The sequence below is a fragment of the Mus musculus genome, chromosome 8 (genome assembly GCF_000001635.26).
Source record: "Mus musculus strain C57BL/6J chromosome 8, GRCm38.p6 C57BL/6J".
In the NCBI taxonomy this organism is placed as follows: Eukaryota; Metazoa; Chordata; class Mammalia; order Rodentia; family Muridae; genus Mus; species Mus musculus.
Window position 1 is genome coordinate 71,542,907 of NC_000074.6, and position 24,872 is coordinate 71,567,778.

The 24,872-nt window shown below is 51.5% G+C and overlaps 3 protein-coding genes across 6 annotated transcripts; 1 reads left to right on the forward strand and 2 right to left on the reverse strand.

Moving 5' to 3' along the window:
• Positions 1–5,120, forward strand: Mvb12a (multivesicular body subunit 12A). Of its 3 annotated transcripts, XM_030243804.1 has the most exons (10): positions 1–151; positions 227–325; positions 481–577; positions 1,051–1,217; positions 2,318–2,444; positions 2,641–2,760; positions 2,844–2,950; positions 4,067–4,128; positions 4,672–4,728; positions 4,856–5,120. In XM_030243804.1, exons 5-10 carry the CDS (start codon positions 2,344–2,346, stop codon positions 4,916–4,918), a joined length of 510 nt encoding a protein of 169 aa, XP_030099664.1. In that variant the 5' UTR covers positions 1–151; positions 227–325; positions 481–577; positions 1,051–1,217; positions 2,318–2,343; the 3' UTR covers positions 4,919–5,120. The 3 variants fall into 3 exon arrangements, with proteins under 3 accessions (XP_030099664.1, XP_011240632.2, NP_082893.1); XM_011242330.3 differs by lacking the exon at positions 481–577; NM_028617.2 differs by lacking the exon at positions 1,051–1,217 and having other exon boundaries at positions 24–151.
• A 6,276-nt stretch (positions 5,121–11,396) lies between these two features.
• On the reverse strand, positions 11,397–16,109 carry Tmem221 (transmembrane protein 221). Of its 2 annotated transcripts, NM_001100462.1 has the most exons (4): positions 15,584–15,965; positions 14,914–14,999; positions 12,852–13,082; positions 11,397–12,236 (listed from the first exon to the last, which is right to left on the reverse strand). In NM_001100462.1, exons 1-4 carry the CDS (start codon positions 15,901–15,903, stop codon positions 12,181–12,183), a joined length of 693 nt encoding a protein of 230 aa, NP_001093932.1. In that variant the 5' UTR covers positions 15,904–15,965; the 3' UTR covers positions 11,397–12,180. The 2 variants fall into 2 exon arrangements, with proteins under 2 accessions (NP_001093932.1, XP_006509768.1); XM_006509705.4 differs by lacking the exon at positions 11,397–12,236 and having other exon boundaries at positions 12,250–13,082; positions 15,584–16,109.
• A 1,539-nt stretch (positions 16,110–17,648) lies between these two features.
• On the reverse strand, positions 17,649–23,743 carry Nxnl1 (nucleoredoxin-like 1). The gene is made up of 2 exons (NM_145598.2): positions 23,348–23,743; positions 17,649–20,030 (listed from the first exon to the last, which is right to left on the reverse strand). Exons 1-2 carry the CDS (start codon positions 23,671–23,673, stop codon positions 19,703–19,705), a joined length of 654 nt encoding a protein of 217 aa, NP_663573.1. The 5' UTR covers positions 23,674–23,743; the 3' UTR covers positions 17,649–19,702.
• Positions 23,744–24,872: the final 1,129 nt, after the last annotated feature.

Here is a 24,872-nt window from a genome sequence, read left to right on the forward strand (position 1 = left end):
TGGGAGTTGTAGTCCGAGGTTCCGGTCCCTCCGAGGGCTGTAGCTGCCTTCTGAGCTCCCAGGAAGGATGGATCCCGGGACGGACTCGGCGCCGCTTGCTGGCTTGGTTTGGTCGTCGGCCTCGGCGCCGCCGCCGCCGGGTTTCAGCGCGGTAAGTGGGAGCGCGCAAGGGTTGCGGGGACGGGCCAGGAAGGGGACGAAGTCCGATGACCTGTGCGTCCCGCAGATCACCTGCACCGTGGAGGGCGGGACGGCCAGCTTCGGCCGAGGCTTCGCGCAGAAAGCCGGCTACTTCCTGTGCCTGAGCACGCTGGGCATCCCGGAGGTGAGCACGGGTGGCCTGAGCCTGAGTTTGCCCCGCCCCTCGCCCTGCCATCCTCGACCCTTCTCCAACTCTCTCCCACCCTTACTGCTCATACCGTTGACCTTTCCCCTCCCCTCTGACTGCCCCCTTCCACCTGCCCCCTCTCGTGCTCCCAGAACCCTCAGGACAATGTGGTAGTGGACATGCAGATCGTGATGGACAAGGGCCCACTGCCGTCAGGCTTCTCTGCAGTCAACGACCCTCAGGATATCAGTAAGATCCGTGGGCACGGGAGAGCGGCAGGCACAGGGAACGGCTGCTAGTGTATGTTTGGAATAGGACTTAGCTGAGCAGGAAGGCACAACCTGTAAATGCAGAGCTCCGGAAGCTGAGGCAGGAGGATGGTGGCGAGTTCAAGGCCAGCCTAGGCTACAGAGTGAGGCCTTTATCTCAACCCACTACTCCAGAATTAAATAGTTGACACATACCTGTCTTAGCATTCAGGCTGAGGCAGCTTTGTATCCAGCCTGGGCTACAGAATGAGACCTTGCCTCAGCTCTTCCTAAGAATTTGAGCATAGTGGGGCATACCTGTCACTACATGAAACCCCGCCCCTAAACAAACAACAACCACCCCAGATGTCTTTGGCATACCCACCCTCTTCCTCACTGCCACTGGTCCCTGCTGCTTGTCCTCTGCTTCTGTGGCGGAGTGAGTCCTCCTGGCCATTCTCTTTTCCTTTCCAGGCTCTTGCACTGCGAGTCCACCTGGAACTGGCTTCCCCTGTTCTCTGCATAGCTCAGCCTCCCCTCTCCCTTCTCCCCTGCCTGACCCAGCTGCCCGCCTCCCCGATGGTGCTTGGTTCTCTCGGTGTCTTTAGTGACCGCTGGCAGGCTGCCGTGCAGAGGGTCAGGTCAGTGTGCAGACAGAGGAGGCGTCCACAAATTCTCCTATCCTCCTTTTGCAGCTGTCTCTTGACTTAGTGTTTAATTGGTTTGGGGGGACAGGGTCTCAATGTGTAGCCTCAGCTGGCCAGAGCTTCAGTCCCATGGATTCGTGGGACTGAGCCGTTGTGACCAGCCCCTTGTAATCTGCAAAGTGTGGAGACTGCTGTTCTTCATCCCAGTACTTGAGAGGCTGAGGCAAGAGGATTGCTTCCAATTCAGAGCCATTTTCGGCTATGTGATGAATTCCATCCCAGCACTTGGGAGGCAGAGGCAGGCAGATTTCTGAGGTCTCGGCCAGCCTGGTCTACAGAGTGAGTTCCAGGACAGCCAAAAAAAAAAAAAAAAAAAAAAAAAAAAAAAAAAAGCCAGGGCTGGAGCATTAGCAGAGTTAGCAGAGTTCTTACCCAGTGTGCATAAAGCCTGGCTCCATCCCCAGCACCACACCAACAGAGTCAAGAGGTTGAGGCAATATTGGGCATTCAGGGTCCTCCTCGGCTACATCTTGAGGCCAGCCTGGGCTACATGAGATTGTCTGATAAACACAAATATATGCACATGATAGAAAATAGCACCGGGCAGTGGTGGCACATGCCAGCACTTGGGAGGCAGAGGTAGGTGGATTTCAGAGTTCGAGGCCAGCCTGGTCTGCAAAGTGAGTTCCAGGACAGCCAGGGCTACACAGAGAAACCCTGTCTCAAAAAAAAAAAACCAAAAAAACCAAAAAACAAAAAACCCTCTTGACCTCATGGACCACACACAACAGCTGTAGGTTGGACTTTTTAAAAGAGGAGTTCTGTGACCCCTTGGGTTATAGGACCAGGGAAAGTGAGGTTGGGGTGCTAAAATAGGTACTACATGGTTGATTCCACAGTCCCCCCCGCCCCCTGTCAAATGTCAATCTGTTTTACTGATTCCAAAAAAGTTAGTGAATCTCCTATTTATAATTTAGCCAGCTCCCCGGTGTGGTCCCTGTCAGTTTTGTCCCTACAAAGTACAGGCAAGCGTCTTCCGGGGCTCCCATTCCGGTGGTACACTCCCCTCTCTCACCCCCTGCCCCCACTCCCAGAGGCCTCTGTGTCCAAGAAGAAACGCATGTGTGTGAAGCTGATGCCCCTGGGGACAGCTGACGTGGTTGTGAGTGACGTGAAGCTGAGTGGGAAGACTAAGACCGTGCCTGGATACCTGCGTGTGGGGTAGGTGGAGCATCCTATCCCACCTTCTGTCTCTGCCATGTTGCATCCTGATTTTACCGGCATCTCTGCATGTGGGGATGGCATCTCGAGGGCCCTGTGGTCAGTATGCTGATTAGCATGAGGGTGAGCTGCTGAAAGAGAAACACTCCCAAACGGTGGCCACCGGAGTTACCCTGCTCTCCTCCCCTTACTCCAGGGACATTGGTGGCTTTGCCATCTGGTGCAAGAAATCCAAAGCCCCAAGGCCGGTGCCCAAGCCCCGCACGCTCAGCCAGGACATGCGAGGCCTCTCCCTGGACCCACCCAAAGAGCCCAGGTGAGGCTCAGGCACCCCCATGGGCAGATGGGCCAGGAAGAAGACTTCAGGCCTGACTGAAGTCACTGTCCCCTGCTCCCCAGCAAAGGAAGCCACCCAGAGCGGACCCTGTCCAGGCTGGGCTCTCGGGCCTCCACTCTACGGAGGACCGACTCCATCTATGAGGCATCCAGTCTCTATGGCATATCAGGTGAGCACAGAGTGGACTCTCTGGGGTTGTTCCTGGGACTGTGTCCTGGGCAGACAGGGGGCTGGGATGCGGCCTCTCCTTGGCCTGCCCTACCAAGCATTCAGGTTTTAAGATTTATTTTTTATTTTATATGTGTGGGTGTTTTACCAGCAAGTGTGTCTGTGCATCATGTGTGTGCATGGCCGTGGGAGGCCAGAAGTGGGCGCTGGATCACCTGGAACTAGGGTTGAAAAGGCTTGTGAATTGCTGTGTGGGTGATAGGACCTGAACCCACGTCCTCTGCAAGAGCAGCCAGTGCTCCTAACTGCTGAGCTGTCTCTCCAGGACCCAAACTGTATTTTCCCCCCTTGGTGCTGTTGAAAGCGGGAGACTGAGACCTTACTCTCTGCAGGTGCGCAGGGCAGAATCCAGGGTGTGTTATTTGACACTTTTCTTTTTTTTTTTTTTTAATATTTATTTACTATATGTAAGTACACTGTAGCTGTCTTCAGACACACCAGAAGAGGGAGTCAGATCTTGTTACGGATGGTTGTGAGCCACCATGTGGTTGCTGGGATTTGAACTCTGGACCTTCGGAAGAGCAGTCGGGTGCTCTTACCCACTGAGCCATCTCACCAGCCCGATTTGACACTTTTCATGCACGACATTAACACACTTGTCACCAGCTGGGTACCACCAACGGACCAGGGCTGCAAGAGCTCGATTCAGGGAACTAGGGTTTGGGTTTGCAGTTCATGGGTGAGTTCCAGGATTGTGTAGGACCCAGAAGCAGCCTCAGTGCCAGAAAATATCATCCCACAGGGCTGACGAACCCACAGCTACATAGACGGGTACCCTAAAGGGGGCTTTCTACACTCCGGACTTGAGTGGGTTAGGTGAGATTAAGGAAGAATGACATACAGTGGTTGGAAGTCAGCAGGAGGGAGAGTCCAGTGACCTCACCCTGCTCTCCTGTGAGGGACCACAGCCAGCAGACCCAATCTTGGGGTCACTTAGAAGCAGTCAGGGCAGCTCTAATGGAGATCAGCCCGTGCTCCCTAGGTGGTCAGGGTCACAGAGGGAGGCCACAGGTCCTGGGCTCCACCTCCTCAGCCTCCCTGGGCTCTTTCATTGCAGCCATGGACGGAGTCCCCTTTACCCTGCACCCAAGATTTGAGGGCAAGAGCTGTGGGCCCTTGGTAAGTCAGCACTGTCCGGGATCTGGGGCCCTAGTCAGCCACTGTTCAAGGGGCTGTGACATTCCTGCTTCCGTATGACTGGGCGCAATGACCGTGACATCACTGGGAGATGGATATAGGCCAAGGAGTCTGAGATTAGGGATGTGGGAAGTGGGGTTAGACTCTCAGGCTAGCGTCTGTGGGGCCAGTCCTAAAAACTGAGAGCATCAGGGGCACACATGGTGGTGCATGTGGGACATCCCAGTACTCAGGTGGCAGAAGCTGGGGGTCTATAGCGCATATGAGTTTGAGACCAGCCTGGGCTAGTTGAGGCCCATATGGAAAGTTGGGGCATGCTTGAAGAAGTGTCTCAGCCAGTAAAGGCACTCACCACTGAGCCTGACCTAATTTCAGTCCCTGGGTCCCATACCTCAGGAGAGACCAACTCCTGGGAGTTATCCTACAATATCATAGACAGGCCTTGGTGAGTGTGTGTGTGTGCACATGTACACACACCACAGTTCAGTGGCACTCAGGCCTCACACTCTCACTTCTCTCCTTTAGAACTTGTCTGCTTTTGGGGACCTGACGATCAAATCACTGGCAGACATTGAGAAGGAGGTAGGTGCAGGGTATGTGAGGTGCTGGGACCCCACCCTTTGCCCTAGCCTGCCTCCACCCCTCAGTCATTCCCCAACGCCCCCCAGGCCCCAAGCCATCCTTTAGCCCCACCCCCTCTGCTCCCCAGTATAACTATGGCTTCGTGGTGGAGAAGACTGCAGCTGCACGCCTGCCTCCCAGCGTCTCATAGACCAGCCCCAGGTGCCACCTGGTCGCCTCCTGCCTTGCAGATACTGCTGATTGACACCCAGCCTCTCTGTCCAACTGCTTGCACAAAGGGTCTCTTGCCTGGTGGTGCAGGGGCGGCCTGGGCAGAGCAGTGGCCTTCTCTCACAGAAGTCTGTGTCTAGAGGCCACATATGCACCAGCAGTAAACGCTACCTGGGACCCACTGTGTGGAGTGTATTGTTTTCTTTATTTTAAGATATATTTTGAATTATACATATGCACGTGTGTGCCTGTGTGCGTGCGTGTATGTTGGTGCTCTTGGAGGCCGGAAGAAGGCATTGAATTTCCTGGAGCTGGAGTTGCAGGTGAGTCCCCATGTCATGAGAGCTGAGGACGGAACTCATGTTCTATGTAAGGCCTATATGTTATTTATGAGATAGGGTCTCAAGTAGCCCAGGCTGGCTGAAAACCCACTGCATAGCCTAGGGTGAGCCTAAAGCCCTGGTCCTCCTGGGGTTGCAGGCATGCTCTGCCACACTTGGTTTATGCGGTGCTGGGCATGGAAGCTAAGAATGTATATGTGCTAGGCACATGCTCTGAGCTGAGACGGCCAGGTATGCACTGGCCAGCGGAGCTGTGGCCTCAGCCTTATTTATTTATTTATTTATTTATTTATTTATTTATTTTAATTTTTAAATTTTGGAGTTTTTTGAAAATTGGTTTCATGTAGCTTATCCAGGATGACCACCTAAGCTTATTAACTTTTATTTATTTGTGGGAAGGGGTGCCTCAGGAAATCCCTAAGCCTGGCTAGATGCAGCAGGCCTTGCTTCCCCAAGTCCCTAAGCCTGGCTAGATGCACCAGGCCTTGCTTCCCCAAGCTTGTGTAAGCAGTAAAGACTGCTGAGAGCTGCTGTCAGCTGCTGTGAGGTGAGTGAGCTCCAGGTCCCCAGCTTTGTGAGCTGTCACCCTGCTGGATGAGCTCATCTTTTGGAGATAGAGCTGTCTTGGAGTCATTTCTACTCCTGTAAGTAACCTGAGTAAAACTCAGTGGCTCACCAAGTTGGTATTGTTGTTTCGTCTGTGGATGGTTCTCTAACTGGGGAACATCTCCCCAGATGGGTCCATACAACACCTTCCACCATGTGGATCCTGGGGTTTGAACTGAGATTGTCAGGCTTGGCCGCAAGCACCTTTCCCTGCTGAGCCATGTCACCAGCCCTCTTTAGAGACATCTTAATTTACACATGGAGTTCACCCACAGAAATAAGAATCCTCCCTTCATATACAAGCCCTGGAGACTGACAGTACTTAAAAAACAAGCTGAGCCGGGCGTGGTGGCGCACGCCTTTAATCCCAGCACTTAGGAGGCAGAGGCAGGCAGATTTCCGAGTTTGAGGCCAGCCTGGTCTACAAAGTGAGTTCCAGGACAGCCAGGGCTACACAGAGAAACCCTGTCTCGAAAAACCAAAAAAAAAAAAAAAAAAAAAAACCCAAAACAAAACAAAACAAAACAAAAAAAAAACCAAAACCAAAACAAGCTGAATCCTTGACAGTCTTGCGAGGGGGGTTGTGAGCTGCAAGTGATGTGCACACAGGCTGTCTGCAGGAACATCTGTAAATCCTGATGTAAGACACATCCCCTACACTGAGGGGCTAAGATGGTGCACGCTTACCCTTTCTAAACCCTTAGGTTTTGTCTGACATTGGAGGCCTTTGCAGAGTTTTTGTGCTTTAGAACTACAAAGGGCAGGGTGGAGGGCTGCTGTTGAGTGGCCAGCGTCTGGAAGGTAGACACACTTAGGAGATGGAGGCAAGAGGATCAGAGGTGCAGTGTCCTCCTTGACAACAGTAGGCTAGCCTGTGCTACATGAGAGGCTGCCTCAAAAATAAGATAGGCTGGGTGTAGTGGCAAACACCTTTAATCCCAGCTCTTGTGAGTCAAAACAGGTGGATCTGTAAGTTAAAGGATAGCCTAGTCTACATAGTTATGTGTATTGAAGGATAGCCTGATCTATATAGTTCCAGGACCCCCAGGGCTTTGTAGAAAGACCTTGTCTCCAAAAAAGAAAAAAAAAAAAAGCAAATAAATAAAGTAATTTTAAGAATAAAGAAAAAGGGCTGGTGAGATGGCTCAGTGGGTAAGAGCACCCGACTGCTCTTCCGAAGGCCCGGAGTTCAAATCCCAGCAACGACATGGTGGCTCACAACCATCTGTAACAAGATCTGACTCCCTCTTCTGGAGTGTCTGAAGACAGCTACAATGTACTTACATATAATAAATAAATCTTTAAAAAAAAAAAAAGAATAAAGAAAAAAAGAGCCCAAGTGGGAAAGTTTGCGCTGTGTAGATACCACGGAGGACACATGCTCACAAAGCGACGGCCCAATCTGTCCACCTCAGGGAGGTTACAGATGTCCACAAGCCTGCCAGGAGGTTTGGGTACAGATGCATTGTTTCCTTCAGTACTCGCACCTTCTGTCGAACACATGCAGATATTTCAGGAAGGAGGGCGCTGTTCTGCCCTATTAAAGAGGCTGAGGCAGGTGGATCGCCCAGAGTTCCAGCAGGTGTTTGAAGGACTCCCTCAGCTAGGATACCACAACAAAACATTCTAGCAGAGTCTGCCTTGGGGAGCCAGTAAATTCGCTGGGCTTCCAGAGCATGATGCTGTGCTAATGGGTGTGGAGGACCCCAACACAGCCACAACACTGGGAAATGGTAACGGATGGGGCTGATGACCCCAACAGCTCCATGGGGGGGGGCCCCACTTGCCTCCAGACCAGAGCTGTAGGATTAGGGGAGAAGCATGGGAGGGAGCGCTCTCAGGTGTTCAGTAACCCTGCCCACTCTGGTCTGCTGTGAGGAATGGTCATCTCAAGGGGCCACTCTCTCTTATTTTGAAAGATATATTTATTATTATATCTAAGTACACTGTAGCTGTCTTCAGATGCACCAGAAGAGGGTGTCAGATCTCATTACGGATGGCTGTGAGCCACCATGTGGTTGCTGGGATTTGAAGTCAGGACTTTCGGAAGAGCCGTTGTCGGTGCTCTTAATCACTGAGCCACCTCTCCAGCCCTCGAGGGGCCTCTTGAGTAGTCATAGCCACTCTGAGGAAGATGGCAGCTGCTTGCACCAGGTGGGCACAGGCTGGTCAGAACTAGGTCAAGAGGATGTCAGAGGAGCCTAGCTAAGTGCTGGGGACAGCATACCATAACAGGGACTGCCTGCAGCAGGCCTGGTTAGAGACATTTCAGTAGCCGGAGGCAGCTCTTTGTAAAAAGTTCTTTCCATTTCTCCTACTTAGTCCTGGACGTCAGCTGTATAGATTTTATTTGTGCATGACTACTTTTCAGTTGGCTTTGGTGTGCATAATTATTCTATTATATCTGACTTTCTTACTCCCTTCTGCTCTGGCGAATTGTGTAATACTAGATGTTCCTTGATATAATGATTCTTTTTTCCTCTCTTTTTTCTTTTTGGTGTTTTTGTTTGGTTGGTTGGTTTTTTTCCCTTCCTTCCTTCCTTCCTTCCTTCCTTCCTTCCTTCCTTCCTTCCTTCCTTCCTTCCTTCCTTCCTTCCTTTCTTTCTTTCTTTCTTTCTTTCTTTCTTTCTTTCTTTCTTTCTTTCTTTCTTTCTTTAATTTTTTTTTTTCAGACAGGCCTTCTCTGTGTAGCCCTGGCTGTCCTGGAACTCACTTTGTAGACCAGGCTGGCCTCGAACTCAGAAATCCGCCTGCCTCTACCTTCCGAGTGCTGGGATTAAAGGCGTGCGCCACCACGCCTGGCTGATATAATGATTCTTAACCAATTAAAAATTAAGGCATGGGGCACAGCACAGTCCTAATGGCCCAGGAGCGTGCTGTGTGCTCTCATCTTGGAAACAATGTAGTAAATGCAGAATGGCAGTTCCAGATTAATGTTTGACTTACAAAGGAAGTTTGAAATTATTAGAAAATGAAATAGAGCCAACATTGGGACCCCAAGAAAGCTATTAAAGTTATGAAATAACTTTTGCACAACATTTGAGAGAGGTTCCTGGATAAGCAAGTATAGAATACATAAAAATCTTATACTAGTCAAACTAAGTCAAACCCCGGGATTCTCAGGAGAGTCGTTGTGTGCAATGCAGACAAGCAGAAAGCTAGCGGAACTACTGAGTTAAGGGTTAACTTGATTCTTCGTGGCCACTGCCTGGCAGCTTTGCCCATGTCATTTATCATTAGAGCTTCACAGGAAAATACATGTAGCTGGCCTTGGGGCTCTGAGCTCTAAAATATAATAAGTCAAAAGTTAAAGTTTAAACAGAGATAAGTTTATAATTATTATTATTTTGGTCACAGGCCTGGGAGTAGGGGGAGCTTGAAACTTTGGGGAACAATTATAATTCTTGATTTTTTGTGGGATGTGGCCATTCTTTTGAATTTGATTTGGTAACAATTATATGATGTCTTTTTTTTTTTCTACCTGCTTTTAGAGTAACAATAAAAGACTGGGGCAAGAAAAAGGTGAGAGAGTGAGGTGCACATGAGGTGAATGTAGAGTGTGGTGTGGGCAGTGAGTGAGGGCAGAGAGTGTGGTGTGGGCAGTGAGTGAGGAGAGAGTAGGAGGGCAGAGTGTGTGGTGTGTGTGAGTGAAAGAATGTGAGGTGTGTGTGAGGTTAGAGTGAGTGTAGAGTGTGTGTGTGTGGAAGAAGAAAAAGAACACACAGAGTAAGTGTGTGAGTGTGAGAAAGGGAGTGACCGAGAGCACAACTCCCAGCCCAAAGAGAGGAAAAGTCCAGACAGCTTCAAGTAGGGGGTGGGAGGACTTTAAGCCTTAAAAATTACCCACGCTCTTGTTCCCAAAGAGTTGTCTGTGTGTGTTTATTATGCGCGTTCCAGACAGCCCTGCAGTTGAAAACTCTCATCCTGTGTTGAAGCTGGACAGATAAGCTTTGAAGCAGGTCAACAAGGACACTCGGGTGCCACTAAGCCACCCTGGATACTGGGCATCTGCTTGCCCTTACCTGGGCTGTCAGCCCCACCCTGGCTGCTGTGGCGCCAGCCACCAAATCTGATCTCACTCCCAAGCAAAAACCATTTGTTCTCCCTGGTCACCTTCCCAGCTGCCCCAGAACCACCCGGGATCACTTTTCAGAGCACTTTGAGTAACCGGAGGCCTCCTGTGACCTGTACTTGCCCTTGAGTCAGGAGAAACCAGTCTGTCTTGAACCACACACAGTGGCCCAAACCTTCAATCCTGGTTGCTGGAGGAACTCTCTAGGCGCTGCTGGGGTCCTACAGGGCCTGCCTGGGATACACAGCTCTGTGTGGCTACAGCCAGGGGTCCATACAGAGTGCATAGCCAACCGCATCGAGTCTGTAGAGAAACGTAAAGCCCACTGCATGCCCACAGTAAGCAGTGCTTAAACTGTTTCCGCATCTTAGTAATAAGATATCCTCTGTCCCTATCTCATGTAGCCGGTCTACATTACTTTTTTTTTTTTCTGTTTAAGTTTCATGTAGCCCAGGCTATCCTCAAACTCACTATGTACCCAACTGTGACCTTGAATTCCTTCCTGACTCGGCCTCAGCCTCTCAAGGGCTGGATGATAGCTTATACTCCCCAGTCTGAACAAACAGCAATCCTCCTGCTCCTGCAATCACAAATCTATACTACCATGCCTGGCCAACACAGGCTACTTTGTTCAGGCAGGGTCTCACTATGTAGCCTAGCCTGAGCTAGAACTTTCAGAGATCCTCCTTCCTTGGCCAGCTAGCTGCAGACTCTCCCTGGTGGTTCTGTGAGGTGACTTAGCCAGGCATGGTGGGCATACTAGCACCCAGAGGTGGAGGCAGGAGGATCAGAATTGAAGTTCTCTTCAGCTTCATAGCTGGTTCCTGTGCAGTCTGAGCTATATAAAACCTCATCAAAACAAACAAGGAGAGATGGGGGTGTCTTGGTCGTGGCTATTGGAGGAGGGAGCCACATTCTGCCACACCCTGATCAACTGTTTTGCCTGATGGCTTGGCTCTGACCTGGCGTGAGCCTGGACAGTCCCAAGATGGAGGCTGAGATAAAGCCTACTTGGCTCCCCAGTTCTGCTCCTAGTGTTGTGCCCAAAGGGAGGGTGGGTTTTGTCTTTGCCTTCTGACAGCTCTTCAGAGTCTCTTGACACAGCCTTGGGTGAATTCCAGGGCTCAGTTCAAGATCTCAGGAGAAGAGGGAACCAGAAGAGGGAGAGGCGGGTGAAGGCCCAGGGTGTAGCAGTTACAAAGATTCTGGGGCATGGGAGGGGAGGCAACAGCAGTCCAAGCTGTTTTTGGCTACACAGAACGTTCAAGAACAGTTGGGCTACATGAGACAAACAAGGAGGGGGGTCGGGGAGAAGGGTGAGGAGAAGGGAGAAAGAGAGAGAGAGAGAGAAACAATGAAACCACACAACAAAGCTACCATCTGAGTTTATTCCTGCGGTTGTGCAAGTCTGGAGAGCAGTGGAGATCTCTGTAGTCTAGTGGGCCTCTTCCATTCCCTAAGGAGGCAGACTCCTGCTTCACACGTGTGCCAGCGACAGCAGGTTAACACTGATTGTCAACCCAAGCAGATCTAGACTCACTTTAGAGACCACCTCTGGGCATGTTAGTGTGCAGTTTCCAGGTTGGCTTCAGTGAGGTGGGACAGCCTACCCTAAAGGTGGCAGCATCAGCCCATGGACTGCAGGGATCTGAGGGCAGCTTTCATCCCCCTCTCTGCTTCTTGACTGAGGAGGTCACATGACCTGCCGTCTCCTGTTCCTTTGCTGCCATGATGAACCACACCCTTGAACTGCAAGATCGAATAGGTCCTTGCTCCCTTAAGTGACTGTGGTCAGGGTGTTTTATCTCTGTGACAGAAATAATTGACTAAGACACACAGTTGAGGGGGGTTCAGCCTGCAGCTGGGAGCCAGTTAGTCTTTGCTTCCTAAGTGTCTTGGTCACAGCAACAATACAAGTAGGATACATGGCTAATGTAAATTGAGGGCCTATTGTGTGTATTTCCTGTGTCCCTTTCCCTGTCTGCATGTTACAGATAAGGAAACAGACACAGCAAGGAGACACACTCAGCCTTGGACCCACAGCCAAACTCCAGCCATCCCTGAAAGCCCCTGGGCTTAGGCTGCTCTGAGCTCCACAGTCAAGGTTCAAATGTCCGCATCTCCTCAGGGAGTGCCGGGGAGTTGAAGTCTAAGACTTGAGCCTTCTTCCAGGAACATGGGAGTGGGGTCACGAGACCTGGGTGCAAGTCCAGACTCTGATGCTCAGAAATGGGACCCTTGGTGAGTCACAGCCCCTATTGGGGTCTCCGTTTCCTCATCTGTAGAACGGATAGAGAACCACTGAGAGTCAGAACACACGCCGACCTTTTCCCCCACACCTATAAAAGACCCCATGGGTTCCATTTCTCAGCCTCCCGGGTATCAAGGTCTGGTTATTTGTCACTGTCTGCCCAATAAGATGTGGGCAAAATGTCTTGAGATTTTAAAGGCCTCTAGGAAAATCTCCCATATCTGGCCTTTGCTTATCTCTTTAGCAAGGATATAGCACAGAGCACTGGGAGCTGTTTTGTATCATGGAGTAACTGTGATGTAAGCCAAGGATTCCATAAACTCAGAGGAAGGCCCATTGCTGCAGTAGCTGAGCTGGACCTATCTGTGTGTCTTCTTGTCATCTTACCCCTGGTTCCTAGCTCATACAAGTGTGGCATCCTTTCTCATGTCCAATGGCCTGTGGCCCAGCATGCTATGCATCTCATGAGTGACCCCATCCCAGGAGCCCATGCTAGGCAGTGACGATGTCTGGGGCAGGTGAGAGGCAGGCAGACTGCTCTCCCTGGCTCTCTCCAAGACTGTGGATGTGATACAAGTAGCCATGGACCCAGAGGGGTCCCCAGGCTCTCGGGAGGGGTTATAGAAGGTCTGACAATGGGTACCCTGCGGGGGCTGAGCTCTGCAACCAGATTTGGAGTCTTCTGAAGGCCGGGCCGGCTCATCTTCAAAGGATGGTGGAGACAGCTCCCGGAGACCCCGACGAGTGGCCTGAACAGCCCGGAACAGGGTGTGCGTCATTATCGCCACCAGGATGAGGGCACCTGAACCCAGGATGGATGCAGCTGCTGCGCCAGCCTCGATCTCGAACAGCAGCAGGGCATAGATGGCCAGTGCTGAGGAAGGAATGGCTCACTTACTCATTCCACAAATGTCTGCTTGGGAGGAGATCCCTTCAAACACAGAGTAACAGCAGAGAACCCTGGACCAGAACACATGGATGCTTCTATCCAAGCTTCATCACCAACATGTCTATTTCCAAATAAGGAAACCATCGAGGCATGATGCCACACACCTTTAATACCAGCTCTAGGGAGGCAGAGGCAGGCAGACCTCTGTGAGTTTGAGACCACCCTGGTCTAAAGAGTGAGTTCTGGGACAGTCAGGGCTATTTGGTAAGAACCCATCTCAAAAACAAAATAAGCAAACAAAAACCCAGCCCCCCCCCAAAAAAAATGACTAGGCACATGGCTCAGCAATTCAGAGGATGTGGGTTTGGTTCCCAGCACTGCATAGTGGTTCATGAGCACCTGTAACCCCGATTCCAAAAGACCTACTGACTTTTCTGAGCTCAGGCACCAGGTGTGATGCAGACAGACATGCAGACAAAATACCCGTACACATTGTAAATAGAGGACACTTCAAAACCACACAGCCTGGGAAGGGTACAGGTGGGATTTTACTCTTACTTTTTTGCATTTTTACTGCATTTATTCACTGTATGTGCACAACATGGCGCAGTGCACATGTAGAGGTCAGGGGACACCTTGGGGACAGATTCTCCAGAAGTGTGGGTCCTAGAAACTGTGAGTCAGCCTTAAAGATTGGCCTTCTTATTCTAAGGATTTATTTTTACCCCTGTGTGTGTTTGTGTGTGTGCACATAGGGATGTATGTAAGTGCAGGTGTGTGCACACAGGTGAGTAGGTTGGTATGTGAAGGTGTGTAAGTGCAGGTGCCCATGGAGACCAGAAGGTATCAGGTCTCCTGGACTTTAGGTGACTGTGAGCAGCCCGACACGGGTGCTGGGAACTGAACTCCAGGTCTTTGGAGAAACAAAGTACTATTAACTGAGTACTATTAACTGCCGAGCCATCTCTCTGGCTCTCTGTCTGAGGCACAGCTCAGTGGGTCAGCACTTGTCTGTGTCCTAGATCCCAGGTTCCATCCACAATGGAATGGTGAAATCAAAGCCACACCCTCCCAGGGACTGGGCTGTGGCTCAGTGGGTAGAGCACTTGCCTGGCATGCACAGGGGCTGAGTTCCAGCCTCAGTGCCTAATAAACTGGGCATCATGGTGCCTGGCATTGCCCTGCTGTGGAGGCATGAGGACCAGGAGCTCAGAGTCATCCTTGACCACATAGTGTTTGAAACCAGTCTCGGATACATGAGACCCTGTCTAAAAAAGCAAATAACCAAAAGCAAAAATCAAAACAAGACGGCTTGGGGGCTGGGATGTGGCTCTCAGAGGTTAAATGCACTGGCTGCTCTTGCAGAGGACATGGGATCGGGTCCCAGCACCTCATGATTCTGAACTGTCTGCTGCTGCAGTTTCCAAGGAATCTGTAGTCTCTGACCTCTGTAGGCACTGCACACACAGACACCACACACACCTCTCCTCCCAAGGTTTGGGAGATGAAAGCAAGATCAGACGTTCAATGTCAGCCTTGGCTACAAGGCAACTCCCAGGCCAGTTGGGCCTACAAGATAAGTAGTAATAATGATACATAATGAGCATTAACAGAGAACCCTCTGTTCACTCTAAGCACCAACTCTTGTATATATAATGATCTACTCACCACTCTTCAATTATGGGGAAACTAAAGCACAGAGTAAGAGAAACATATCCAAGAGAAAGTGTTGGGGCAACTGCCTGAACTCAGGCTACTGGTCCAGAGATCTGTGTGCACCCTGCCCCAGGTCCCTTGTCCCCCCATCACACACTACCTGCTAAGTAGACGGAGACCCCACAGCAGAACAGGCCAAGCGCTGAGTGCCTGAGGAGGCGGCAGTCATACAGAAACCAGTCCGACCTGGGGTGGGGGTGGGGGGGCAGGAAGGGGGACAGTGACCCAGTGACACCAGAAACCAAAGTTTAGAGTCTCAGCCCTCCACCTGCCTACCTACCTAGCCAGTCATCCAGCTGTAACATCACCGCATGTACCCCTACCCCCATCTATCCACGCACCCACCACTCATTTGCTTGAATCTACCAATTTCCAACCAGCACCAGACTTCCTTACACAGTGGAGGGTCAAAGTTGGGACAAGGGTGTGGTTGACTCAACGAGAGCATCTCATCGCATCCCCACTGTTCCAAGTAGAGTCCCTACACCTGCACCACCGAGCTCAGAGTCTTGAGCAGGTGACCAGGCTGCGGCTTGCTGCGTATCCACAACTGTCAGTCCCGCCCTTCCTGAACCCCGCTTCAGAGAGGAAAGCCTCGAGGTTGGGGTGCAGCTCCGATGACTGACATGTGTCCCCCGCCCCCATACACGGGAAGCACCAGCGCAGGAAGAAGGGGGCGCGCTGAGGCCCTGTTAGTATCACCCCGAGAAACCGGTGTGCTCTCGGAGTCTCAGTTTCCCTCTCTGTAGGTAGAGGCGGTGGTATCCTACCTGCCCGGCCCCGGCCCGCGTGCCAACTCGGCGCCCAGGTGACCACAGAGCGCGGCGAGCAGCAAGCAGCTAAGCCCGAGGACCTGTGCCAGCGCGGCCAGCGCGGTCGCCAGCGGCAGCAATGCCCCAGCCGCAGCTTCAGGTAGCCCGGCATCGGGGTCCAGCTCCGGGTGCAGCCCGTCGGTGCGTACGCGCCGAAGCTCCGCGCGCCCTGCCTGGAGCTGGAACAGCAGCTGCGCAGCCAGCGCGACCAGCACCGCGGCCGGGATGCCCAGTAGGGTCATCGCGGCCAGTACCCGACCTCCGTAGGAACGGCCCATGGCGCGGGCCTTGGATGGAGGGAGGCGGCAGTAGGCGTTCGGGAGTCCTGGGGTATGGACGCCACCGGGGCTCGAGTGCTGGTACCAGATAGGTCGTGGAAAATGAGCAAAAACTTGGGAGAAAGTGTTCTTTTACTGCGCGTCGGCCGAGGGCGCCTCCCCCGGGTGTGCTGGGGAAGGAGGAACTGGGGTTTTGTGGGGTTGGTCTGGGAGGGGCCATGCTAGGAGATCCCGAGGGGGCTCCACCCCTGTAGAGGGGTGGAGCCTAGCCCCTAGGTGAACCGGGAGACGAGGGGCGGGGTTGAACAAGCAAAATTTAAGAGGGGCGTGGTCTATGTGATGAGTGGGAAGGGGCGTGGCTAAGGCGGAGCTTAAGAAGGCTCCTGAAGGGCGGACTTAAGAGGACGGGCCTCAGGGACATCCCAACATCGGGGTCTGAGTCCTGTGGACGATGATGGGTGGGGTCCCCAGGGTGAAGGGACCAGAAAGGGAGTCTTGCAAGGCAGAGGTAGGAGGGCTCTAGTTCTGACAGGTGTTGGGGAGGAGAGGTGGGGTTTGGTTGAGCGGAGAACGCAGGTGGGTTGTGGTCTTGGGTCGGGGCCTGGAAATAGACTTGTCTGGGAGGGGGCGTGAATTGCCCCGCCGTTTGGATGGGTGGGGCGGTGTTTGGAGAGTCGGAGAAGTAGGCAGAGCCCAGGAGATAGAGGCGGGCAAACTGTGAGTACGGGGAAGTGGGGCCCAACTTGGTCTCCATAGCTAGTTCTAGGCCAGTCAGGGCTACCTATAGAGACTCTGTCTTTAAAAAAAAAAAAAAATTGTGGGAGGGCAACCGAGGAGATGTCAGGAGATGAAGCTCTGAGTCTTGCTTGGACTCAGGCAGGGTCACAAAGCCCAAGGATGGAGATCTTGATTCACAGAGTGCCTGACCCTGGAAACTGCACCTATGGCATAGACAGGCATTTTCCTGTCGCCCTGAGGACCAAGCTTCTAGTAGCTGTTTATTAAAATATCACCATCATCATCATCATTTGTTTTAGGTGTATGAGTGTGTTGCCTACATGTATGTATGTCTGTGCATGTCAGGTATCTGTGGAAGTCATAGGAGGGCTTCTAGGCTCCTGGAACTGGAGTTACAGATGGTTACTAGCCACTGTGTGGATGCTGAGAACTGAAACTCTACCCTTTGCAAGAGCAGAAATGCTGGTGCTCTTATCCACTGAGCCATCTTCTCAATGTGTATATATCTGAACAAATCAGGCACAATAACACAGGCCTGCCGTCACTGTCATCAATTCAGAGGGTGAGGCAATGGGAATGTGGACACTTGGAAGAAAGTAGGGACTACAAGACACTGTCTTTAGAAGTAAACAGAGGGGCTGGAGAGATGACTCGGTGGTCTGTTCCCAGAATCCTTATCAGGTGGTTTGCAACTGCTTGCAACTCCAGGGCCAGGGGATTCCACACCCTCTTCCTGCTTCTGGCCTCACCCTCACTCAGATATGCATATGCTGCTGAAAATATAATCAAAATAAAAATTAGGCTGGGTGGTGGTGATGCACCTCTTTAATCCCAGCACTTGGGAGGCAGAGGCAGGTGGATTTCTGAGTTCGAGGCCAACCTGGTCTACAGAGTGAGTTCCAGAACAGCCAGGGCTACACAGAGAAACCCTGTCTCGAAAAAACAAACGAACAAACAAACAAACAAAACAAAAAACAACAAAAAAGATCACTTTTAACAAATTGGAATGAAACTTACAATAGAGTATCCAGTTTTTACTCGCTGTTTTGTGTTTGTTTTTAAAGCACATTTACAGAGCAACCCTGCCTATATCTATCTAGTTTGGAAGCATTCTATCTCTTTAAGAGAGTCCCTCCTATCAATCATGCTCCACTGTCCTCAAGGCCCTGGCAGCTCCATTTGTGGCTGTCCCTGTTGGGGACACTTCCTGCCAAGTGAAGTGTTTTGTGTCTGGCTGCTGCCACTCAATCTCTGGTATGGTAGCCTGTGTCAGTGCTTCATTCCTGTTCGTGGCTGAGCAATAGTCCACTCTGGACATCCCACAGGTGTTGATCCATTGATCTATTGATGGACATTTGGGATGTGTCTACCTTTCAACCAGGGTCAGCTACAAAGCCAGGAACACACATAAGCAAGCCTGGGAGCCCAGCCGCCAGCAGTGAGGTTCTGAGTCACAACGCCGGTTCCCAGGCCAACTCCATCTCACGGTTGTGGATTACAAAGCAGATTCCCATGCAACTGTACACATTTTATTTCCTAAAAGGGGTGAGTGAGGATTTCTATTTCCTTTAATTAACATTTTAAATTTTCTCTTGGGCAGTGGTAGTACATGCCTTAAGTCCTAGCACTCGGGAGGCAAAGGCAGGAGGATCTCTGAGTTCGAGCCTACAGGGCAACACAGAGAAACCCTGTCTTGAAAAAGCAAAATAATAATTTTAAATTCTCCATTAATTACTCTTTGAGGGGACATGAGTGCAAGTCAAGGGACAACTTGTTTGAGTAGCGCTATGTGGGTTCCCCGGGATCGAATACAGGTTGTCAGGCTTATTCAGTCTTGAACCTGTTTCCCCCACTACTCCCTTGGGAGCGGAGGCAGATGAGAGGTTGGCAGGGTCCGATTCCCCTGGTTCACAGCTTTCTTACTCCCTCTAGTCAGATTCTTGATCCCAGAAAGTCAGGTTTGCAAGCTTCCGTGGACTTGCTTGGTGCAGGAGGGTTTTAAACTCACGCACTATCCCGATTCGGTCGCCAGGGGACGCCGTAGGCAAAAGCAAAAACATCGCACACACTTAGCCTTTGAGAGAAACAAGGGTCCTGTCCGGAAGTCTCAGAGGCTTAGATCGAGGTCTCACCTAGCCGCAGCCGGCCTAGTGCTCTCTCTATGTAGCGAAAAATGGCCTTGACCTTCTGCACACACACACTTTCTTCCTTCCTTTCTTCCTTTCTTTTTTCTTTTTTCTTTTTTGTAGGTGGCGGTAGTGCATGCCTTTAATCCCAGCACTTGGAAGACAGAGGCAGGAGGATCTGAGTTCGAGGCCAGCCTGGTTTACAGCACGAATTCGAGGACAGCCAGGGCTATACAGAGACCCTGTCTCAATACAAAACAAAACAAAATCCCAACTATTTTTGCTAGATATACTCATTTGTCACTGTGTGGGCATGCACTTACAATCGTGTGTGTAAAGAACTGACTTGCGGAAGTCAGTCTTTCTTCCACTCAGTGGGTTCCAGGAATTGAACTTGGGTTGTCAGTCTTGACAACATGAGCCTATCTGCACAGAGTCAGCTTGCTGGCCCTCTCTTGCAACCAGAGCGCTGAATGACATGGGTGCATCACAGAGTGCGCCTGGCAGGAGTGCTTTTTTGCTTCTTTTGTTTTGTTTTGGATGGGAGTTTTGAGTTTGGGGTTCTATGGATTTTTAGTGCATGATTAAGACCTGGGAATCTTGCTCAGGGTATCTGTTCGTGGGAGTCTATGTTCTTTCAAAGACTAGAGGAGATCTGGGAAAGAAACCTCTTGTCTCTTTTTGGCTGGCATTCCAGCTACTCTTCCACTGAGGCATGAGAATGGTGAGTTCAAGGCCACCCTGGGCTGCTGTTTAGGGAACATACTGAACTTAGAAGAGGACAAGGATAATCTGAGCCTTGCCCCTACACCGAGTTCCTCTGGAGGTACCACTGCACCCGGGTACCTTGCGGGGAGGGGGTCATCAGACCTCTGTCCCTGCACCCGGGTACTTTGGGGGTCACCAGAGCTCCGTCCCCACTCCTACCCTGGGAGTCACCAGAGCTCCGCCCTTGTACCCGCGTCCCCCTGGGGGTCACCAGAGTCGCGGCCGTTTCGGCCCCGCTCCCGGCCGACATCCCGGTCTACTCGGTACTTGCGACGGCGCAGAGGCTCGGTGATGCTGCGCCGCGCAGGCTCATCCAAATCCTCCGGTTGCAGGAAGCTGCGGTCCAGGAGCTCTGCGGCCTCCTGCCAGTTGGCAAAGCAGGCGGGTCCCAGACGCTGGATCTCCTCCGTGGCGTCGCTTGTCAGCACGTCCCCACCAGGCTTAAGTACCACAACCGCTGGCAGTTGACGGACAGAGAACTGGCGCCCGAGGTCCCTGCGGAGAGAGCGCTGTCAGCCTCCCTCCACTCCAGGTGCGCGCGCTGCCTCCGATGGCCGACAGGAGTCGCCCGAGGACTCGCGGGCACCCTCGGGCCCCGGCACCCGCCCAGGCCGCGCCGCCTCCCCCTTTCTGTGTCCACTTGCTGTATGTATCTGTATTGTTTTGCGTCTGTCAACGTGAAGAGGGAGGTCCTGGGGGCAGCGATTTCAAACAGCGAGGCCAGCTGAGGAATGTTTGGGAATTGTGTGTGGAAAGATTGTCAAAAGCTATTAAATTCCGTCAAACTGAGCAAAAAGGGCCTCTCCGTGGGTGTGATGTTTGGACTGAAATCTTATGGGATTAAGGGAGGAGCGGAAGAACTGTGGAGAGAGTGTTCCAAACAGAGTATGTGGGAAGACCCTGGGGAGATCTTAACTGGGGTACAGCTGACATCGTACATATGCCCTGAATGGGCAGGGACAGGGGTTTAACTGTTCTGAGGACACCGAGCAGCTGTCGGCATCTCCAGTAGACCCTGGACCCCACTCACAGCTAAGCCAGAATCCACCCACTTGGTGCCCTCCACGCTCAAAAACAGATTCTCTCTTTCTCTCTCTCTCTCTTTTCTGAGACAGGGTTTCTCTGTGTAGCCCTGGCTGTCCTGGAACTCACTCTGTAGACCAGGCTGGCCTCGAACTCAGAAATCCACCTGCCTCTGCCTCCCGAGTGCTGGGATTAAAGGTGTGTGCCACCACGCCCGGCTCAGACGGATTCTCATTGTGGAGCTATGCCCTGGAACTCACTATGCTGACTGAAATATCACAGAAATCAGCCTGGTGGGATTAAAGACAATTGTCTCCAGGCCCAGCTCACCCAAAGTTTTTGTTTGTTTCTTTGTTTGGTTGGTATTTTGAGACAGACTCTGTGTAGCCCTGGCTGTCCTGGAACTCACTTTGTAGACCAGGCTGGCTTCAAACTCAGAAATCTGCTCGTCTCTGCTTCCTAGGATTTAACCTATGATTCTTGGTTAGTTTTTGTAGCCCAGGCTGGTTAGATAGAAAAGGGTGATTTTGAACTCCTAATTTTGCTTCCACCTCCTGCATGTTGGGATGATGAGTGTGCACCTCCAAGGCTGATTTATGTGGGTGGGACTGTGGTTAGAACCCAGAACCACACAAGCACTCTACCCTCCATTTCTGTGTGTTTGCTTCCACACAAGTCTGTGGCACCCACGTGCAGTACCAGCACACACCAAGAGATGGCGACAGCACCCCAGAACTGCAGTTACCTGTCTCAACCTGGGTGCTGGGAACTGAACCCAGGTCCTGAAAGAGCAGCCGGTGTTCTTGACTTCCGAGTCACATCTCCAGTCTTATGTAGTTCCCTCCCTCTCAGGGTCTCTCTATGTGACAAGGATGGCCTGAAATTCCTGATCCTCAAAAATCAGCCTCCCAAGTGCTTGAATGAGAAGCCTGCACACCGCACCAGGATCAGGGTACATGAACTTTGTCCCCCATTGAAGGTTCCTCTATGATCCTCCTAGTTGGCATTTCTTCCCTGGGAATAGAAATGCTGCTCATTTGTGGGGTGAAGGAATCTACATCTGCACAGGGCAGTGAGTGGCTGTCCTGACTCTGATCATGACCAGTGGAATGGGGCCCCTCATGATCAGGAGCTTCAAACTTGAGCAAGAAAGAAGAAAGTCAATGAAATGGGTGAAAGGTCAGGAAGTTGGTAAACTCCACAGCTCCCCCCCCCCCGGGTCTCAGGGCAGATCCTAGCCCTCATCAGGACACACTTGGACTCAGTGGACCTCTGGAGGTTGCGTGTTCAGATGTTGTTACATAGAGTCTTTCTCAGAACTGGGATAGAACTCAGGGTCTTGAGTCACAGCCTTTGATTTTTATTACTGGTAGGACAAAGGAGAAGCTGGGTGTGGCGGTGGTTCATGCTTGCCATCCAGCACTTAGAGGGCTAAGGCAGGGGTATTGCTCTAAGTTCCAAGTCAGTACTAGAAAGGTTAGAAGATGGCTCAGAGGGTTGAGCACTTGCTGTCCAAGGCCAAGGAATGGAGTTCTGGTCCCAACAACCCAAATGCCTGGAGGGCGATGTCACTGAGAGACCCTGGAGCTAGCTACTGGCACCCTGTGTGAGAGGCAGGTTCCTGTGAGAGATCCCGACCCAGAGAACACACACTGCCATGCACCTGCATATATGGGCAGTGCAATCACACACACACACACACACACCAAACAAAAGTAAATGTAAGAAATGCCAGGTGTGGTGATTATCATCCCAGCACTTGGGAGGCAGACAGGAGGATCAGGAGTTCAAGGCCAGGGCTGGAGAGGTGGCTCAGCAGGTAAGAGCACTGACTGTTCTTCCAAAGGTCCTGAGTTCAAGTCCCAGCAACCACATGGTGGCTCACAACCACCTGTAATAAAATCTGATGTCCACTTCTGGTGCGTCTGAAGTCAGCTACAGTGTACTTATTTATAATAATAAATAAATCTTAAAAAAAAAAAAAGGAGTTCAGGGCCAGCCTTTACTTCATAGTCAGTTGGAAGCCAGCGAGGGCTACAGGAGACCCTGTCACACAGTATCTCACCTTAGCCGCAAAAGGAAAGCTCTAAAAAAGATGCAGGTTCTAGAGTCCTCTATGAGCCGCAGCACAGTATGACTCCTCCTCCTCCCCCTGACACTCTTACCTACAATGGCTCCCATCCTCCCTGCAGGTGTCTCCCTGAAGCCCCAGGAATGACTAAATTCTCCTTTCCAGGGTGCTGTGGGGCCAGCTTTGAGACTCTCTTCAAAGCTGTGCCCCTGGAGCCCTACAGCTTCTGCGATGGGGTCTCCTGTCTTATTTTTACTTTTCTCAGGGATTTTATTGATTTGGAGGCAGGGCCACCCTATGTAGTCCAGGTTAGCCTCAAACTCCTGATAGTTATGCCTTCCTTGGGTTGAGATTGCAGGTATGCACCCCATGTGGGTTTATGCAATGCTGGGGATTCAGGACCAGCACTCCAGGAACTGAGCTACAGTCCCCACCTCTTGTTTTTAGATCTAGCCTTGAGCTTGTAGCAATCCTCTTGTCTCATTTCCAAGTATTAGGATGGCAGGCCTGTGAGACTACCTGTGTTTTTCTGAGCCTTTACTTCCTATCTGTCTGCTTCATTGGGCTGTGATGGAAGAGGGATGGAACACCTCTTTTTTTTTCCCCTGTGGGTGGTGGTGGAGGAATACCTCTTTATGCACAAGTAGTACCAGGACAGTAAACCTCCAGGGAAATGCCTTCTCCAGGAAGCCCTCCCTGGTCTTCCCTGGGGCCTCACCTCCTCAGTTCATCATGGAACGGCAGGAAGAGCCATTTTTCAGGCATGTCCCTGAGGAAGAGGTCCTGTTGCTCCTCTGTAGGGTCCTGGGACACATAGACCAGGGCCAGCTGTGCTGCCCGCAGCACGTAGAACTCGTCAGTGAGCCGCACGAAGAAGTCTTTGAGGACTGGGGCAAAGGCCTGGCACTGGGGACAGGCGCCGGCGCCGAAGAACAGCAACACCAGACGATTCTCTAACCTACGGCTCAGCTCTGCCTCTGTCTCCACTTCATCCTGGTCGCTGTTGTTCCTGATCAAGATGCGTCCAGAGAAGAGAGATGCCATGGTAGCAGTATGCAAGGAGCTGGGGACCCAGAGAGGGATCCGATGTGGCCTGGAGCCTGCTGATTCTCAGGGCCCCCAAGAATAATACCCTCAGAAACCAGATTAGCCTGGTTAGATCCTCCTGCTGACCTCTACAGAGCCAGAATTGGGGGTTGGGGGAGGGAGGCCTCATGAACCTTCAACAGAGCCACACTACTGCAAGATACTAACAAAACAGAGTCTGAGCCCAGCACTGTGGCAGAAGGATCACTGCAAGACCCAGGACATCCTGAGATATGTCAAAAAAAAAAAAAAAAAAAAAAAAGAGAGGAACTGGGGCACTGCTGCAACTGGGGCCCCTGCCTAGAATACCCCAGTGAGGAGGAGGCATGGCTCAGGGCCTGGCTTCCGCTGTCCACAACAGAGAATAAAACAAAACAATAAACTCCAGTAAGTGTGTCCCCTTACTTTCAAGGTGTGTCACTCAAGGTAGTTGTGCTCAAGGAAGTTGGACATGCTCCCATACAACTTAAAGAACTTTTGTTTTTATTTTTGTTGTTGTTGTTGTTGGAGATAGGGTCTCCGTGTAGCCCTGGCTGTCCCGGAACTCACTCTGTAACCTGGGCTGACCTTGAATTCAGAGATCCACCTGCCTCTGGCTCCCAAGTGCTCAGATTATAGGCGTGCACTAGTACTGTCAGGCCTTGTCTTCGAGAGAGGATTTCTTGTAGCCCATGCTCTCCTCAGATTCCCTATGTAGCCAAGGTTGACCCTGACCCTCCTGCTGTACTAGGGTGTGAATCCTGGTGTCTGCAAAGACAGAGCAGGCACAGAGGAGAGCAGAAGACTGCAGAAACGTTCATTTTCTGCCACAGGAAGGAACACAGGTGTCATTTCCAAAGCAAGGTCCTGTGGACTCCCATCCCTGAGCATGTCCCACTGTTTTAACATGTTTATGGTAGGAGGTCACACATGCACAATGCTCTTATGGTGAGGAGAGGAAAACATGCTGGCATTGGTTTTCTGCTTTCACTTACATCCTGGGCATTGAACTCAGGTCACCAGGCTTGGCGGCAAGCGCCTTTACCAGCTGAGCCCTCTCTTCAGTCCTGGGCATGCTCAGCTATCTCCATCAGTTTCAAGCAGATGATAAAGGCCACTCTGCTCGAGTGTCAGCTCTGGGGTTAGTCACGAGCACTGACTGTGCTAGCTTTAAAGGT